Source organism: Scophthalmus maximus, chromosome 11 (genome assembly GCF_022379125.1).
Source record: "Scophthalmus maximus strain ysfricsl-2021 chromosome 11, ASM2237912v1, whole genome shotgun sequence".
Classification (NCBI taxonomy): Eukaryota; Metazoa; Chordata; class Actinopteri; order Pleuronectiformes; family Scophthalmidae; genus Scophthalmus; species Scophthalmus maximus.
In genome coordinates this window covers 8,037,167-8,057,675 of record NC_061525.1, presented here as the reverse complement: position 1 = coordinate 8,057,675, position 20,509 = coordinate 8,037,167, and the positions used below count along the sequence as shown (strand labels likewise).

Sequence of the window (20,509 nt, the reverse complement as noted above, 5' to 3'; positions counted from 1 at the left end):
ATTACCAATTTTTCTTGATGTTCAAAACATTTATGTCATGTTTAATTTGAATTAATTTATTTATAGTGATCTTAAATTCAAGTATAAGCTCTGGTCTCACCATTTGCCAAACCCATTCACTGAGTTCAGTACAGTAGACAGCAGAGAGAGACTTTACATATCTACTGTGTGGGCCAACATGTGGCCATTCAATAAAAACAATAACAACTGTGGGGAATATATAATGCATTGAATTAAGATGGATTGAATAAAGCCCAGCAATCCACCTGAAGCAGCAGACTAACCAAATTAATATATCAATAAATGCACATTAAAATCATCAAGTTGCACAGATGGTCTCTTCTCATTAAGTTACAGTGTGCTGTATGCAGTATAGGCTCAGTGTCAGCAATGAACAAAACTTTTGTGGCAGCAGTAAATAACAAAACAGGAGCTCAGCAGTTCAGATGTAATTATGATATGGAGAACAGTGAAGCAGGCTCAGTCACACATAGCTACTGGTTGTGAGCGAAATATTTCCAGTGATTTGCCAAATATGAATGGCGTGGACAGAATGTGATCGCGACTGTCTGTTGTGTAACAACAGCCTTAGTAAGTTACCATAAACGCCATTATGAATTATGCAAATGGAACACTTTGAAGACAACAGCCATGGTTTTCTTTAAAGCCTATGTGGTTTGTACCACATACAGGAAACCCAAATTTACAGTGAGTACATTTTGATTCCGCCTCAGATGTCAATTATGTTTTAAGAAAAGTGAACACTTCAACATACATCAGTGTGATAAGAACTAACTGAAATGTCCGCAAAATAAGACCAATGTGGTGCCCAAAGCCTGTTTTCTCTGGAATGACCAGTAGAGGGCGAGTCCACTGTTTGCAAAAAGAAGTTCACTTTTTATAGAAGTCTATTAGAAAATGACTGAATGATTTATAACGTCAACATTTTCCTATTCATAGTGTCAATCACTGGTTTCAAATCTTCCCCAATACAGCATGATGTTCATTTTGTAAATTGCAGTCTCATTTAGAGTGAAATAGACGATAAAGCACGGTATACACTGGATCATGAATACAGCGTGATTGACAGCTGGTACCGTCCAATCGGTGCATGACTGCAGGTGTAAGTGTACGCGCAGCTAATGAGCTCAGACTCACCCCCTGTTCCTACTTCTGGTTGCAAAAAAACCCCAAGATAGCGCCGGTCACAATGCTAAACTCGAGGCTTCCAAATGACATTTTTAAAAAACAAATGGGTGACGTCAGGGTGGGTTGCCACTTAATTGTTAGCCTCGTGGCTCATTGCTATTAGCCTGTATCAAGCACTTACTTTGATGAAGTGAATCTTCATGTAGCAGAAACCACAGCGAAAGTAACATCATAGGAAAAGCTTTAAAAAAAAAATCAGCAGAGTCACTAAATGAGCATTCCTGCAGCAGTCTTCCAAAATACACCCGGTCTGGATCAGGTGTAATCAAGAATAAAAACAAGATATAGTCATGTATTCATTTCTCTGCATTTTGTGGATATAAAGTATTATTTGGAGAAATTAATGAAACGTTTTCTTCCTCCTTTATCTTCTTAAAATTGGTATGTGTGGGTCCTAGATATCAACTTTGTAAATTATCCCATACCTATGGTAGTTTTTTATTTAAACCCTGCTGTGAAATATTGTACTTCCTAATAATCTTTGCGGCTTGGAGTCGGCGTGCCGGCATTATTTATTTTGTTCAAGCTGCTCACGCCTTTACACGATGTGTATGTAACTGCCCCACTTCAGTTTTTATTTTTGACAACCAAAAAACAACTAAACCGATAATTATCATTTTAAGTCCATGGCCTGCATACATCATTTTGAACACAGATCGGCATAATAGATAAGAAGATGGCTTCGACCGGGCCTTGAATTATTTTAGCATAAAATTGTGTCTGTTTTGGTGCAAGATTAATTTAAAAAGTACAAATGAGTTTAATTAAGCATTAAACATTAATATATCAGTAACTTTAGAAAATATCATGTTACTGGGATTAAAAACAAGTTCATTTGTAATGTGAATGAGAAATAATTAAGGCTCATTTTCTACATTCTTCATTTAAACAGATGGATACCTTGTACCGCTTTTCCCTTTCGGTAATTGCCTCAGATTATACATTCAGACCATGTTAATATCAACTCTTTCTGCCACTGTGATGGAACAAAATATGAAAATGTAGCCTTTTAATGTAAGTAAAATTTTCTGAGTTGGGAACAGTTATCCCTGACTGAGCAGTTTATGGGGTACCTTATACATTAATGGACATGTTCAGTCAAATTATGGGCACTCCACAGAACGCAATTGAATTCAGATCTTCAAGGCAATCATGCATTCATTGAGGCTAATGGAGAACATTATGTGCCGCTTAAGTTAATTATTTTAATGCAAATGTTCACTGGTTGAAATTGATCACTGTTTTTGGAGCTTAAAGACTTGGAAAAGGACAGCTTTAATTTAATTTTTTAAAACTCTGTATCACTTCACAGTTAAAATGCCATTTATAGACAATTCAACAAAATGTGATCTAAGGGATAAGCTGTGACTCATGTGTTCCCTGCAACTAAAACAGAAAAACAAAGCATATTTTCACTCTCTCTCAAGTGTGCCTGCTTAGGTTTTGGTTCATTAAAAGTTATTATTGTTATTGTTGCAATTACTATTATTATCATGTCCTGTCTTTCTGAAAGCAGAATTTTGACAAAATGTAAATTGTACGTCCAGATTCATGGTGGATCTACTTTTGTTTCTTGTCCTTGTTGAGAACTGATGTGTTTTTAATATTTCACGAATTCATTTTGAAAGATTGTGGAAGACAAAATATAGATACACGTTGCACTTGCATTCATTTTCCTCTTTCAAATAATATGGACACCGGCCAAGATCCAAAACCCCATTGTTTCAGGGTTTAAGGTCTGAGTATTACGTAAAAATGTGGCTCGTTTTGATTTTTAACCGAATCTCAACTGGTATCCAACAGCCATCTAACCCCTCGTCCCTTTTACTGTTCCAAGACATGGACTGATAATCTGAACTCAGACCCTGTTTGACCGGCAGCATATCACTCTGCAAGGTTTAGACACAAGAGTGAAATGATACTCTCATGGCGTTGCCATGCAAGCCTGACTGAACAGGTTATGAGGTACCTTACTGGCCGTCACGAATACTGAGCTAGTCATCCGGAAACGTGCTTTCTTTAATACAGAGAGGCCAGTGAGATTAATTCTTTTCTAACATTGTTTGACAATCATCCTCCTTGTTTCTGTTAGAGAAGGCTCGACTCCCCCTCACTGAGGACCAGCTGAAATGTGGCCTTTCCATCCGCTTTCTTTGACTTCATCCCCTGAGTCGCAGCTGCTCAATTTAAACCATTTGGCTTGTTATACTCTGAGGTCAAGTGTTAACAATTCACTTCTTCTTGAGGGGCTGACTCGTCGGAATTTCTTTGCCAATGCCATATATTCATGGTCTGAATGTCGCAGTACGGGCTCTGCCCTTACCTCCTTGTGTCCTCAGCCTACTTCTATAACACTAACCAGAGGAATCCAGAGTGAATCTTTGATCCTAACCTCTCTTGCATTCTCCACTCACATCCATACTACTCGTTCATATTAGTTAGACAGAGCACACGTAGAGTTTCTTCGCTGATATGACGTATCGTTTGGAAAATCTCAGTTACATAAGGAGACCCATGTACCTGGTGGGCTTAGTCAGCACATGCTTTGTATTCTGCCTCACACTTGCAAGCTGGTATCGTTGCTTTCGTCTTGTCTCTGATGTCTTTTAGACATCCTCATCATCAAGTTATCTCTCACTCTCTCTCTCTCTCTCTCTGTCAGTCTCTGAGATCCCAGCTCCCCCATCCTTGAAATTGAAGGCTGGAGTGAATATTATCGCCTCGCATTAGCGTCTTTCCAATTCTCTCTGGCTCCCTTTATTGCTCAACGTTAACCTTCTCACTTGTGCGGTATTCACGGGGAAGTGGTGTCCTCATTCCAGAGGACTCACTGTATGCGAGTTGCAATATTTCACCACACTGATCCATGACATCTAATATGATCCCCAACAGAAGGGGATTGCCTGTATCATGCTCGTATCCTATTGTTACACCTAATTTAATTACTCGATAATTATCATAGGTTTTACATTTTGTGTTGAGGGGACTTGTTACAATGAGAGCGCACAAGCAGTTTAATTCATATAGCTCCACTTCAGGAGGGATTGGTGGCAGGGAAAATGCATTGTGAAGTGCATATTTTTAGGGGTTCATGGTTTGTAAATCACCAAAAATGTCTGAACCTAATTGTCCAATGAGGAATTAGGTAATATTTAGTTCCACAGACTTTGAAACGGCAGCAATTTGAGACAGAAAATGTATACTAATTATGTTGTCGGATGAGTGCAGTTCCGAAACGCTTGCCTTATGCTTTAGTTTAGTGTGATTGATGTATTTAGCATTTTGCGAGTAAATTGCCCCCCTTTTTTTTTCAATTCACAAACAGAGGAGCTGACTCTGCTCCTGTCTGACAGCTGGAGTTGGGAAATGTCTGTTGTTTTGAAAATCAGCTCCTTGGAAAATGTCTTCTCTCCTTAGACTGCTGTGATGCAGTGTCCACACACACACACACACACACACACACACACAAACGTGTTGATCCCCATTCAAAAATACATCATCTTAATCGTCATTGAGTGCTGCACAGACAGATTCAGATTTTCACTAGTGACCGCACTTGTGTCAGTTGCAAATATGGATTAAAATGACAGACTGTGGTCTGCATCTCTCATATTGAGGTTGAATACATTCATCCTCCTTGACTTGCCATTTATTTTTTCAATTCTCTACTTTTTTGTTACGCTTTAGAAAAATATAAATTAAAAAATATATATATATCAGGCTGTTTAATATCATTTTTGAATCATTTGGAGTTTCTATCTTGTTTTTTATTTTCGTTGCTAATTTACCATATTGTCATGCTGGTGATTTTGCATTTCATTTCCACATCAAACTCACAACATCTCTGTTGCAAGGACTTTTTGAACAGCAGTTTTCCTTTACTTGTATGTAAATCGCATTTTTGTCTGTGAATTACAAAAGGATCCCTCTTGCTGTTTTTGAAACAAAAATATTGAACAAAGGCGTGCGGCAACATTCTCGTGACACAAGTTCAACATTTCCATCAAAACTCTATTGAATAGCTCAACCTAAAAGAAATAATAAAGTTGTGTCCTTCATTCTTGATGTAATTGCGGACTCTTGTCTAGTGTTGTGTAGAGGAGGATTTAAGACAAATGAAATCAGGGCCAGGAAAAAAACAACAACAACAACACAATAACAAAGTATAATACCTGTTGTGTTTCTGTCAGCTGCTGCCCACAAGCTGCCTACACACTTTCATTGCCACCAGTTTTTTCTCTTTTCTTATAACTTTTACTCATCTAGAATGTCTGCTGAATGAACATGGTCTTTTTGAGCAATGTCCTGCTCCACCACATGCAGTCATATGTTAAAGATTGTTGTATACAAGATGCAGAGGAAAACAGGGATGGAGATGCTGAGACAAAGACATTTAAAACCTCTGAAATGTAGCTTGCCAAGCTTATGCTTTCATTTCGGTCTCTGCTTTCCTCGTGTTAAACTCTCCTCATCCCCGTTTCACAGTACCAACCAAGTCTGTCTTATCATTTTGTCGGTCTTACAAAGTATACAGCTGCCAGGAACCCAGAATACAAGAAACAAAGGACACACACACACACACACACACACACACTTTGTGATCTGTGTTTGTACATCATTGTTAGGGACTGAAATCAAAATTGGGATTTGCAAGGAGAGGCTGCACCTGAGCTGGTCACCACACCACTGCTTTTCATAATTTGTAAGTTATCAGCTTCTGTTCCCCGTCTCTTTTCCACTCATAAACATTCAGGGTTACAGTTTGAGAATTCATTTACTTCACTGCTCAGTCGTCTATCTTCCAACTGCTAACATTTTTGCCTTTGAGTTTGCTTATGGAGGATGAAAGTAATTCTCTCAGCTTGGATGCATTATCATGCTAATTGCAGGAGTTGTATTTTTCATTACACAAGATATCGGTGTTTGTGTGCCCGCGTTAGTAACGATGAAACGGGAAACTTGTTTGTGTCGGCTCCTGTAAGAGTCCCACGGAACTGCCATATTGGCTGTGTTTTGCATCTGTAAGATTTTCAGACTAAAATAGGAATCTGTGGTGGGAAATATCCAGTTCAGTACCACAGGGAGGGAGTGCTCAAAACTTGGAAAATGGTTTTAACCATGGTGTCTTGGGAAAACGAACAAGATTTTCTCGGGGTGAAATTTGGGTAAATAGGATGGATTGGAGGCAGGAACTGTTCAGAAATCTGTAATGCCACCTCAGATTGAATTTTTTTTCAGTTTGCATAATGTATTGATGACAAAATAATATTATTTAAAGAGACATTTTCATTTAGATTCTGAACGTATCGAAGGTAGAGGGGTTACAAGATATTGCCAGGTCAACCACAACAATACACAACAGTGAACAGAACAACACCAGTGCAAAGTGTGACAGTGACGGTGGGGGTTACATATCAATTAGCAGTATTGATAAGTTGCAGATACAGTATACAGTGCAATAAGATATGTAACATCCTTATAGTAATTCATAGCCAAAATATATATATATATATATATATTCAAACCCAGTAATGTGAGCGATTTTTGTTTCGTCCCTAGTATTTTGGTGTAGCTCACTGCAGTCTCCAGAGGTCCTAACATTTTTGTGGCACAGATTTATAACCAATCAGATGACTTTTAGCCCCTGGTCACAACAAATGCAGGTGAAACAGGGACGGACTGTGTTGTCCCTGTCCCTGTCCCTGCCCCCTGTACTGTGATCCGAGACAGGTTGGCAGAAATTACGATATGGTCAGTGACTCCTGCAGGCAGAGCAAATACTGTATATCTTCCTGTATTGTGGATTTTACAACATGTAGATTGCGCCGGTTATAGGTGAAATAATTTAACTGAATCAAACAGGGTGATACAAAAATCAATCAGCTATTGCCTCATCTTGTCAAGTTAACGTCCTTCAGCTAAAATCGAACATTTTTTTTGTGTTTATTTGTCATTGGGCTCTGTGTCTTTCCCCAAATCTGTGTAAATCTGTTGTCACTTAGAAAGAATTTCTATTAGCATAACTTTGTGGTGTGGACACACTTATTCCATCTATTACCGGCGGGACAGCTCTCTAGAATGACACTTGCTTTGCGACCTTTCGTTTGGACAGTTTTATGTTGTGACAAGGACAACACTTTCAAGAGCCACGCTATTTCCTCCGGCGGCTTGCATATTTATCAGCCGTTTCTGAGAGGGATTTGATGTAAATTATAGCAAGGTTATCCTTCTCGAGTCCATTAAGTTAGTTCTTCAACTTCTGTGAAGTAGTCTGTGGTTAAAGTTATTGAGGCCACAGACAATAAGATCATAACGGTGCGAGGATTGTATTTCCGAAAGACAGGCTGATTTAAAGAGGGGAGGCGGCACAATAGAAGTGGCTGCCGAATCTGTAGAGACAAACACGCAGTTCCAGCATTGCAATGAATTACCAAATGAACTCCGTGTCCTCATAGACTATTCCCTCACCCACTACCGCAAATGCACACGAGCACTCGTGCACTTGTTTGTTTCAGTGCTGGAGGCGCTTCCGCGCGGTTATATGACAGCAGGCCTTGACATTAAACAAACTTTGCCCAAATGAAACTTTGCTCAGATCAATGGGATCTTCCCTCATGAAGTGTGTCTCTGTTAATGCCTGTTGAACTTTTTACCGAGTAATCGTCTACTTAAATGAAGGCGGGCTCCGCTAATAACATTTCAGCCTTCCCACTGGACACGAAGCATGCAAGAAATGATGGCGCACAGCTGGTGCATGCATATGTTCAGGTTTCATGCAAAAGTTGTATCATATCCAAAAAGGTTTTTTTCAAATGTAAACAGAGAGCATGCATGCAGAGCACGGCCTATGACCATTTCCGATTTACACAACTTCCCGAGCTTTAAGGCCAGTTTCGTACAAAACCCCATGTTCAATTTTCAGCTTGCACTGAATAAAATGTCACTAATAAATGACTTTACAAAAAAAAAGTGGAAAAAAAGGAAAAGGAAGCCACTCATTATAGTAACTCAGCTCAATAAGAGGTTTAAAGCCCTCGTAGTGGTCCCGAGAGGCTGCACTGTTCATTACACCATACATTATGAAAGAGGTGAACAGATGAAAAAAAACAATATACTGAGGATTTTTATTTTTAGCTCCTTAATAGTGGATGGGCTTAAGGTGTCCTGAGGGAAGCACACGATGAAGGGGTCTCTAAAATCAAAGGGGTTCATTCTTTTAGGAGCATGAAGTCAATTTAATTGTAATCTGCGCAAATGGATAGTGAGAAGTCTCGTGTGTGAAGCTGAACTTTTGGCTGGAAGGGGAGAGACCCGGGGAGGGTCCGTAAGGAAAATGGGTCGCCCTCTGTGAAGAAAACAAATGTGGTCAGCAATTAACACGACAGATAAATCAGTATATATCATATACATTTTTTAATGGACATTGTTGTCTGATAGTGGCACTAGAAAAAGGTCTGGGGATCCATTGGCACATCTGCATTCATCATCTATAGACTGTGGACATTTATAGCATATTGCACACAGTTTCAGCCGATAACTCTGAAGATGGCTCGTGAGAATATTGACCCGACACGTGCCTGCACCTTGCTTCTAGAAAAGGTCACGTGTCACCAAAAAAAGGTCAGGAGTCACCACAGCCCTTCTACGGAGATTAATGATGCTGCAGCAAAATTGCTTGCAGTTCACCTAGAGGGCAGTCACTAGGTCGCCTTGAGTGACTGGTAAAGTGGAGTGAATGGAGCTAAACGGCTATCTATACCTTCTTCATGACAAAAAGTTCGACAGTTTATTTTCATCTTTGGAAAATACAGTATTGAAAATTGGTGATTTTGCCCATATCAATATATATCCTTCCGCTATTGCATGCTGATTGATCGGTAAAGGATCTCCGACATCCTTCCTTACACTCTGGGGAAATTAATCAAGTGGAACTAAAGGAGAACCAGGATGATCTTCGTGTTTGAACGCCAAATATAATTGGCTAATATAGCAGCTACTAACTAGTCCAAAAAAACCACACCTTTATTTCACGCTAGCACAAAATCAGGCTCAGGTGAAACCAAAATGGTGAATACTATAAAGTGTCTTGTGGTGTGTGACATCACAAAAACTTATAGAAAAGTAATTCACTATGATTGAAAACATGCAAATCTAATCTAATCTGCTTCTACCCTTTATATTGACAACATTAAGAAATTTGATTTGTTTTTTACGCTATAAATATTACTTTTTAGGAGTACAACTCCATAGTCCTTCCTATAATAGAAATTATGGAGTCACACTCCAAGGACCACAAATGTCTGTACAACAACTAGAGTGGTAAGTCGGTGTTGTTACGTGTTGCTCTGGATCCTGAAGTTTGACTTGACAGTGTAGTGCTCGAATAAATGTCATGGGGATAAACAAAATCCTTAGGAGCATTGGCGCCCATTGATTTTACTGCCAGTGGGTGCTGTAACAGTTGAATGCCTGACCCCCAGGCCCAAAATAGTCTACATAAATTGTTTCCATATTAATTGGGAAAAAAACCTAATGCATGCTTTTTCAGCACTTTAGGAAATTAACAGCAATGGCCGTCACGCACATGCACAAGCACAAGCACACTCATGGCGCTGAAAGTCAGTAAGCCGAAAAAAGTAACTTTCAGCTCAGTGGACAGCTCCACTCGTTCTCACAAGCCATAAATAAAAAGGATATGATTGGACATCAAAAGTTTAACTGACGGGGCACACCACGAAATGCACAGAAAATATGATTCAATGCCACGAGAATAGTTTGCAAAAAGGCCCTGCCACTGTTCCACTACAGGCTGCATACACTCTTACACGCCAAACAAGTTATAATAGGCTCGCTAAAATTTTACACTTAAAGAAAGCATACATTCCCCGTGAAATGGAATATTGAGGAGACTTCTCTGTCGTGTATTTAATTTAGAGTAATGTCGTCATCTCCCCGCGACTATGACAACTCGAGAGAGAGACTTCCGCTGCTCACTGAGTGTTTCGGCTTGCCATAGATAAGATGACCTTGCCTGGTGCCTGAGAAGACTCGGCTTTAAAGTTTCTCAGAGAGGATAGACGAAAAAATTCCACGACCCCCCGCAATTAGATAGTCAAGTATCAACACACCCTCCCAGCTACTAAATATTAAAATTGGATTTGTTTTCACTCACAATTGAGATTACTTCTTTATGAGGAAAATAAGGAGTGTGGGACATACAAGATAGGATAATCTGGAGCAACGCTCTGATTGGTGGTCAGGGTTTGGAGCAGGGGACTGACAGTGAAAGAACCAATCACAGGTGCGTAGTCCCACAGTTGATCCAATCCAGCACCATCCGGGAAGCTTGATATCAAATCAATGTACATTTGTCCCAGACTGTATGCTGGCCGGTGTGGGAGCTTGTCACAAGCTGCACCCACGGAAATTGGCGCAGAGATGGGAATATTCATACGAGAAGTTGAGGTCGTTTTCGAGATATGATGCTCAACACATGGATGGACTGAGTGACTGCCTTAGGTCAAAATATTCCATAGACAATCCTGCAGTCAGACACCCCTCACCTAAACAGCAAAGATCCACTGCAGCCATTTCACATAGATGTTTTTAAGCACACGTGTGCTGAGGTGGACTTTCACAAAGTGAGTCACACACAGAGACAAACTGTGGCAACATTCCTCTCACATCTGCCTACAAATGAGAGTCGTCTTCCTCTGGCTCGCCTCCTCGGCTGTCATCTTAAAGACACACACGCTCCCGCTCCAAAACAACAGCAGCACGCCGCCGATGATGATGATGATGATGGTGATGATGATGATGATGGTGATGGTGGGACGGGCTCGGCAGAGAGCGGCCTGATTCGCTGCTGTCTCCGGACACCGACACCCCGCCCGCTCGCCCGCCGCGCGCAGTTCATGTCACGGCCGCTGTCACCGAGGGGGCGAAGCGAGCGGTCGGTGCTCGATTGGTTCGGTCTGGAGGGAGCAGCGATGGCAGAGAGCGAGGGTAATGTCACGATCCCCGAGTTCAGCTGCCTCCTCCAAATGGATCCGCAGCTCAAGGTGTACGAGAAGGACTTCAGGAGGAGGTAAACGCACAGTTTGTCGCCAAAAGCGTTCGCCGGGGGGGGGGGGGGGGGGGGGGGGGCTGTCTCCGGGAGGTTCGTGTCAGGGAATAACAGAAGCAACACGACTGTAGCAGTTCCGAGGCGATGTTTGCAACACGTGACAGACGAGAGTCAGGTTCCGCAGCCAGGTTTGACATTTGGGACGAGGAGAGGTCGCAGAGAGAGAGAGTTGCGCCCCCCCCCCATCTCCCTCACTCACATTACTTTGCTCCCCCCCCCCAGCCTGCTGCTTAAGGAGCATCTAGTTGACGTCGTTTGCAAAAATGAATGAATCGTTGCTCAACTTCCCTGCGTGCGACAGTTGAACTGCAGGGCACGAGTTTCCTTACCTGGCGATGACGTCCGTCGACGTTGCGTGATGACGTCAGAGCTGTCTGATCCTCGCCTGTTTTATTCAGGCCGCCGGAGCCAGTGCAGCCTCCTAGTAGTTTATTTTTATTTGAGTTTTCCTCTTAATTCCTTCTGGTTGATATCGAAGCATCAGTTATCCTCAAATGTGTGTTTTTTTAAAATTTTATGGTTAATTGGATTTAAAAATCCAGAATTGGACGCTTCCAACTGTACCAGTCGCTGATTGGTTTGCTTCTTGCAGTGTGGAAGGCTTTGCAAAAAATAAATGGCCCCTCAGACTTTAATTTACTTTTTTATGCAGTGCTCCAATGCTGCACAATTTCCCCCCCCCCCCTCAGCCTCGATTTTGGCCACCGTACAAATTCATTATTAGGGTGGAAGTCTTAAGTAGCTGACACTTTATGTGCGGTGGCAGTGACTGTGCACTGTGTGTGTGTGTGTGTGTGTGTGTGTGTGTGTGTGCGGGCTGTTGCATGTATTATAGATTATTTTCAGCACGAATTCCAATCACAGTTTTCCTGCATCTGCCAAAAAGTCAAGCAATACAGTGAAGACCCCCCCCCCCCAATATTTTCTCATCAAACCAGTATACTCTTACGTGATGCATCTTCTTAATTGGGTCATGTATTAATGCAAGTAATGGACAAACCAAAAGCGGAAAGTTCTGATGTGTAACACACCGGCCTTGTCGGCTCTGCGGAAGACGTTTAAGCGGCTATCGTTGAGATTTGACATTATATTTTAGTTATCACTCACTAATTGAACAGGAATCCATAATTCAGATTATAACCTTTTGTTTCCAAAACTTTTCACGGATTTCAGAGTACCTTTTATATGGAGTTTTTCTTTACTTTAATTTTTTTTCAAACTGCCAGTTCATTGAAGCATGATTGTGTGAGCATTGTGTCAACTCGATATGAATTATGTGCCTGTTCCGATACTACAAATCAGTGTTTTATATACCAATCAACAAGTGCCGTAACGGAAGCTAACATGTGTCTCCCTGTGGTGAATGCACTGACCTCTTATCCAAAAGTAAACAGACCTCCTGTGTAAGTCAACAGACTATGCAAGCACACACTTCGCAATTATTGTTGTTTTTATTATTATAAATATTTCAAACTTCACAGAATATCTGTCTGCTTTTGGTTCGTGTGCCTTTTAAATAGCTTTGAGCTACATAATGAAGGGATGCACTTAAAACTATATATCTGCGCAGTGATTGATTATCATATAATATATAATGTAGTAATAAGACAATGCCGATATGTAATCACTTATTTTTCTTTGAGTGGATTCTGGACGGAAGGCCATGTGGCTCACATTATGATAATATGTAATTGTTCAGCTCACTCTCATGATGAATTATTCTTACATGTTGGATAAAAAAAGAGAGTGTGTAATGTGTTTTACATAAAAGTCTGACTGTGATTACAATCTGCAGCTCACATTACTTCAGTGCCTGCTCACTGTGGGCTCGTCCCCAAAAATAGGCCTTAAAACTCTGCTCTGGGGCCATATATTTTTATCCATTTTCATTACGGTTTCTGATCCCGTCTCTAATGTGACAGGTAAGGGACCACCTGCTTTGTGTTTGAAACATGTGTGCGGGGCTATGGCCTTGCAGAGAGATGAGCGTGGCAGCTCCATCTCAGACACAGCTTGGGACTGCCAGGCTCCACCGAGCTCGAGAAGTGTCTCAAACACCTGTCTCGCTGATGAAAGTTGCACGTGAATTATTTTACATGTAGGAACGCTGCTGTGTGAAGGTTAAATGTTGGCGAGCCCCCGGCGTGCCACAGCTCGGCATCCAAACACCGTATCGTGAATGCAGGCGATAGAAATCAGGAGCTTTCTAAAGGCTGCGGTGTCACGCTGAGTCCCCCACTGAGCGCCACAGTTCTAAGAATTCAGCCGGCTTATCAGAGGACCTATGACCACAAAGAGTGATGCTTTAGATTTTCACCGTCATGTCATGGCTCAACGCTGCCTTCATCTCAGGTTTGTTGAACTTTGGTTCGCGCCAGATCCAGCCGGTGTGGACAGACGGCATATGTTGCAAACCTCCCACTCATCATTAGTTATTCCGGGGCTTTAGGCAGCTCGTATTTTATTCCTACCAGGATGTTTGTTTCAGATTGATTGTGAAAATAACCGTTGATGCTGAACGCAGGTTAAACCCCCAGCGAGTAGTGCTCTGTTGACTCTGTTCAATTTAAACTTTATTTTATTTTTTTACCCCCTTCCTGATGCACACGTTTGCAGGAAGTGCTTCTGGGATTCTTGAGCTCGTGGAACCACGTACATCCTAAATTGGACCAAATGAAAGTAGGGAGCATCGGCACTGCTGCTGCATATGGCAAAGATTTTTTTGCAAAGATTTGGATGCGTGCTCATTTCAAAGTCAAATATAGCAATAAGTCTGACTCTTTTGCTTGTGACGGTGATGCAATACATTTTAAGAAAAGCTGATTATTGACTTTGAAGTGATATCTACCAGTGCACAGAGAGTAAAGAGCTCAACAACAGGAATTAAAGATAAGTGGAAAAAAGACAGCGTACAGTTCCTTGGTTAATAGAAATTATTGGAATGAGGGAATGAGATGTCTGAAACTGCGTGTTGAATTATAATGAATGGACGTTTTGTGTAGCTTGTTTTTTAAAGGTTGCTTTGGCAGCATTCATTTTAACATCACTTTGCTTGAGGGTCAACAAAGGGATGAAGTTAGTGGGCGATTTGAGCTTTGCTCAGCAATCAATCTCTGCAGATTGTCAGGTCCCTCTTTAGCCTCATTAATGCACAAAAAATGGCAATATTTGAAGGTCACCTTGCTTCTGGGCCGTATGGAAGCTGAGGCGCTTTCTACTTGTCTGCACCAGCATCAGACATATAGCTGAAGGCGTTTCGGTTCCGGGTCATCCATCCCGTTCCTGTCAACGTGATATCCACCTCATTGGAGTTTGGTGGTCGAAGGGCAAGGTCATTGTGACCTCATGTCCATCTCAGTTTTGTGAATGTGATGCATCAGGCACGCATTGCAACGGGCACAATTTGCACAAATGTCCACTTGGACTCGAGTATGAACGGATATATCTTATTGGCTAAAATTATGAAGTGATGAAATTTTATATTTTAAAACGGTCGAAGTTCAACTTCACTTTGACCATCATGATGTTTGCAAAAACACTTTCCTGGCCAATATTCAACACCATAACTCGGGAGCAGAAAGGGAGATTGTGACCTTATTTTTCTGCAACTTGACTGGTTGGCGGTAATTTCACTTTCCACTTTCCACTCGGCTGACGCAGACTGTCCTGACACCTCTGTGCTTCAGCTGTCAGCATCAGTCACACGCACAAACCCAGACCTCAATGTTCAATCTAAATTTACACTCCGTATTGTTTAACAGTGAGTGTGTGTGAGCAAGTTACGGAGTTCAGCTGCTCTTTGCGGAGAGATTTAAAAAAAGTGGACTGTAATCATGACTGAATATTTTTTGAAGTGTGGCTGTGTTTTAGTTGAGGTATGATATACAAATAACAACGTTTTCAATTGTGGGAATCATTTCACTTGGACTTGGAAAGCAGAGTTAAAAGTAGAGTGAACGTTTGACGTACCTTTTTTTTTTGCTGGACAGAAACATGACTCTGAATGAATGATTATGCTCCTCCATGTCTGCTGGGTGTGTAAACAAGCCATTTATCAACTTGTGCTTTCATTTGTTTAACTCACACAATTGGGAAATACGTGTCGATTTGAGAGCAGTTGAATGCAGTTTCATATCTGGGAAACAATTGATTGTCACACATTTAAATTCAAGGTTCTCACACCTCACAGAGAGAGACTTGACTTAAAAAAAAACATAGAATCTATAATCTTAAAGACTCTATATGTAGGATTGAAAAAATTCAGACTTTTGTGACCTCTAGTAGTACTTTCAAAAACACTCTTGGCCTGATAGCAGCAGTAGATTAATTTCCTGCTGTATCATGACAGCTGTGAAGTGCATCTTTTTCAGTATTTAGTGTTGTTGTATTTTTTGCGTTGTCGATATGCATCAGTTGGCTGTAATTTCTGACAAGAAATACCTTCAAAATACCTCATAACCTACAAAGAAATGGGTTGGTTTCAGTTGAACGCAGGATGACAGCCGTTATTAGCACAACTCTGGTTCTGCTTTTCTAATATTGACTTGACTTTATTAGGAATTCAGGGCTTGTACTGGGGGGAAGAAGGTTTGCCATATGTTATGAAATGGTCACAGTCTGAGGCTTTGCTCTTTTCAGCTTGATGGGAGAGGGTTTGACAGCCAAATGTTGCCCATGGATACCATGTGTGGTATATTTGTAGTAAACTGCGGCTGTGGCATCACTGCAAGGATTAAAAAGAAAGACAGAGAGAGCGAGAGAGAGAAAAAGAGAGACAGCCTCAACAAAACATGTAGATAAGGGCTCGGAGGACAGCATGGGTGTTCACAGACGTCTGATTATCAATAATAGGAAAATGAATCAAAGTTTTAGATTTTGCGCGTCGCTTTCAACTCTGTTAATGACTTTCTGAAATGAACTGTCTCTTCATAGGCACAATTCATTTGCAATGTGATTTTTGCCTCCGTGCTGTAATTTCAAGTGGGAACAGACGCGAGAGGTGTGGGGTGAATACCGCATCCGTACAGGTTTTTTGGCTTTCGGTTTCCTCTGGTCCTCACCCCCCCACCCCCACCCATTCTCCTCCCTGCAACTCATTTTAATCATAGGCATGACATAAATGCTTTTTAATACTGTGGCAGTGCAGCTCTGGCCCTTATATGAATCCTCCCTTTGTCCCTCCTTTCAGCATTTTCTTGAAATGGCGACAAAGTGGTATCGGAAGCGCGTGGCGGCGTTTGGTGGGCTTTAAAGGTTTACATTTGGCAAGCACTGTCTGGTTCCACTACGCTCGACACAGGGAGCAGCTGCTGAGAAATGGCGCAGTTACTTCAGCCCATCATCACTAGCCCCAGGGCATTCACAGGGCCAGTCTGAGCTTGGCTTCGGGGCTATAGGGGAGAGAGTGCACTTAACTCAGCTGGCTGAAAGAGGCTTTCGGTACCGGGGGGAATCTGATATGGACACCAGCTGGCTGCAGGAACTTAAGTGAGATAAATTGCAAAGTAGTTAGTCCATCTCTCCCAGTTGAAGGTAACAGACAGAGGTTTATCTCCCAGGACATGCCCGTGGTCACACATTCTTGAGGGAATGAGGCAGGTTTGCATCCTGAGGTGGGACCTCAAAGAGATAACGGCAGCTCGGAGACATTGAGATACAGCAGTGTGCACTGCTACACCGAATGCGCTGCAAAATTTTCAAAAAAGTTGAAAGTATGTGTAATCTCAAACACATGCACACTGTACGCAAATATTTAAACTGTGAAATTTGTCTCAAAAGTCTTTCTTCTGCTAGGTGTTTGCTAGATGAAAGACAGAAAATGTAATCTCACATGACTTTTGGTAAAATAGCAGGTAAAGCTAATCATTTATTGAAAAATTAAAAGAGACATCAGTATATTGTTCATTTATGTTTGTATTATTCAAGGATTATAAATTATTTATTCATCATTCTATAGTTTGAATGCCTGGGAAAAACCTGCTGTAAAATATTGTGAAATATCTAAAAGCGAACCTGTTAAAAGATCATTAGTTACACAGAAATGATTGGAAAAGATTAGTCACTCAAAAAATATTATTATCTGTATCTGAATGACATTGTAGTGTGACCGATGATTTTGAAGATTGCTTTCACTGCTGTTTACTTAAGATTAGTTGTCAATAAGCGAAACGAGATAACACTGAGGCTGCACAATAGAGCAGCTGCTTTTTATGGTAGTACTGGTAATTACTGATTGGTATCTTCTATTGATGACTAGTTGTTTTGTGATACGATGTGTGTGTGTGTGTGTGTGTGTGTGTGTGTGTGTGTATCACATTGACTAGTAACCATCATTTGGAAATGAAAATGTGGTGTACAATTCTTTTATATGTAAACAGTTTTACCATATACTTCACATTAATAATTTATATATCATTGAATAATTAAACTAAGAAGCAGCAGATAAAATCAGGTTCTGTGTCAATTGAATCCTCAACTGCTGAATTTACATATAGAGAGAAGGCTGGGGAAATGCAAATAATGTTCTTGGGTATGTTGTCAAAAAGCATTCTGGGAAATGGAGGCAAATGCCGACAGAAAAAGAGGCAGAAGAGACGGCATGATCCAGTGGGACACACACACACACACACACACACACACACACACACACAGATCTATTCAACGTGACTGAGAGAGAAATGTTACACTGCATTCATCCAGTGGATTCTTACAGTGTGTGTGTGTGTGTGTGTGTGTGTGTGTGTGTGTGTGTGTGTGTGTGTGTGTGTGTGTGTGTGTGTGTGTGTGTGTGTGTGTGTGTGTGTGTGTGTGTGTGTGTGTGTGTGTGTGTGTGTGTGTGTGTGTGTGTGTGTGTTTTCCCTGTGGTTTGAAGGTATGAGCTGCTACAGAAGAAGCTCTTTCAGCTGGAAGAGGCAGAGGGAGGCTTTGACCAGTTCACGCGCAGTTACAAGACCTTTGGTGTGCACCGGCAGCCTGACAACAGCCTGGTCTTTAAAGAGTGGGCTCCGGCTGCAGAGGCCCTCTTCCTCACTGGTGACTTCAGTAAGTAGCCTGAGGAGAACTGACGGCTCCCGAACAAAATGACACCAGTGTGATTTACAGGTTGCTTCCTCAAAGCTTCCAGTGAGTTTTAGTGCTGCTCCTTTATTTTCCAGACTTGCACGTATGGTGGTTAAAGGTGCCGGGGGTTCTTTCAACACCGAGTGTTAAATTCACAGTTTTTTTGTTTTGTTTTCTCTGTCAAGTTTACAGAAAATTGAGTCTTTTGTGTCAGGAAATCTTAATTTTCTTTGTGGCACGGCAGGCGTTCTTGCTATGTTTTAAAAAAAGAAAAAAAAAGGGGAAGCTTGCAGCGGGCTGATGGATGAAGGTGCTCTTCATTCCAATTCTACAACCGTAATCAATGTGCAATACTTAATAGGATCGCTAAAGAGCAAATACACTAATACAAAGTTTTATACACTGTTGAGACCAAGAGGAAAAAGAGATTTCAGTGCAAACACAAAGGTTGCGTGTCTTCATGGTGCAGTTAAAAAGGAATTTTGACATTTCTGCACTCTTGAACACAAAAGGGCCAACGATTAAGAAAAAGCACAGCAGACTCTGGTACAAGGGTAGCGGCCTTTTGATCAACCAACCTGGGAGTAGAAAATGTGGAATATATTGATTACACAGGATAAACGTGCATACTAAAGGGGGTTCTCTTGAATGTGGGAGTGTTTTTTTTAATATTTTAGTAGTGGGTTATTTCATCATCGCCTGCAAAGTTGTTGAGAGAGTGCAACCTCTGTATTTGCACTGAAATCCGTATCCCCTCCGGTCCCAACTTTAAAAGTAATTTCAGGTTAATCGTCTTGTGAGCGTTATTTTCGGTTAATGTAGGCTGTGAAAATGCGGGCGAAAAATATTTATTTTTATCATCATTAAAATGATTAAATGAGACTCGCTTTCCATCTGTCAAATAGATATACAAGGTAATGCAGGCACTTAGTGTCACTCTCTTTGTTCTTTCCTATCTTTTTTTCTGTCCTTTATCACATTTGCTAATGAACTGTAATCTATTACACATGCCAGTAGGGATATATTACTCTCCTTGGACAAATACAAAAAAAAATTAGTAATTGGGAAAAAAAATAACAAGGTGAAGATTCTCGACATGTGCAAAGAACTCAAATACCATTTGTCATGCCCCACCACGGCACAAATACTATTTACTCCCCCTGTGCCACTGCCATTCTGAACTGACAACCGGCAGATAATGATAAAGAAAAGTAAATGCGGAAAAGCAATATGCCAAGATTGATACTGTGTGCAAAACCAGAGATTTGTCCGTTTGTTTATTGTCCCTAAACATTTTTTTTATTTGTGATAGTAAGATCTGTTGCTACTCTTCCCTCTTTCCATATCATTCCTGTTCCTTTTTTAATCATCTTCCCAGGACCTTGGGCAGCAGCTCAATACCAACATTCAATTCTGCGAGAGATTGTATTTTGACACAGCTCAGTCATATTATTTGATTTCAATTTCATAGCCAATGTGGAAACAGCCCAGCAATCCTATTCATGAATATGATGCAGGTTGGATGCATAATGCACTGCGTTTTTTCAGAGTAGTTTAAGCGCAGAAAGATAAATAAACTGCGGAAAAATACGACTTTTCCGGCCCGTGGAAAGTGCTGGTGTTGCTCCCAGTCACTTCTGGAGCATCTCCTGTGATTCATTCTCTTTCCTGTCGTTGTTTTTTGCTCATGAATAGCAAGCAGATATGGATTAGTGCGTATAAACACAGCCCTCAATTGACATGCGGAGTTGGTCACTCTATAATAAATGTTTTGAGTTGTAATTTATTCCTGTCAGTCAATGACAGCTGGTAATGTGCTATCAGCAGGTTATGAATATAACGCCTTTTCTGTTGTTCAGTCAGAGATATAATTCAATGAGCAGTGAAGTGGTGTTTTATCAGTTTTCCTTTTAGATCACTGAGCCTGCTGCTCTGCTCGCTGTTGCAAAAGTCACAGGATACGGGAGAAGCAGTGCAGAGAACGAAAACAACAAGGAAGAATTATGCAAGAGGATTTAGGGGAGAGAAACTCGGAGGAATAAAATGTGTGAAGATTGAGTGTAGAAGTCGGAAAAATAAAGAGGCCCCGTGACCACATGGGGATATTGAAATAGA

The 20,509-nt window shown here is 41.1% G+C and overlaps 1 protein-coding gene across 1 annotated transcript in view; it reads left to right on the top strand.

The window, feature by feature from the left end:
- Positions 1 to 10,943: 10,943 nt before the first annotated feature.
- The window catches only part of gbe1b (glucan (1,4-alpha-), branching enzyme 1b), a 68,858-nt gene continuing 59,292 nt past the window's right edge, over positions 10,944 to 20,509 (top strand). The window contains exons 1-2 of the mRNA XM_035622795.2: positions 10,944 to 11,296; positions 18,207 to 18,376. Of these exons, the coding sequence (XP_035478688.2) occupies positions 11,124 to 11,296; positions 18,207 to 18,376 (343 nt within the window). The 5' untranslated portion in view covers positions 10,944 to 11,123. The remainder of the gene's footprint in view (positions 11,297 to 18,206; positions 18,377 to 20,509) is intronic.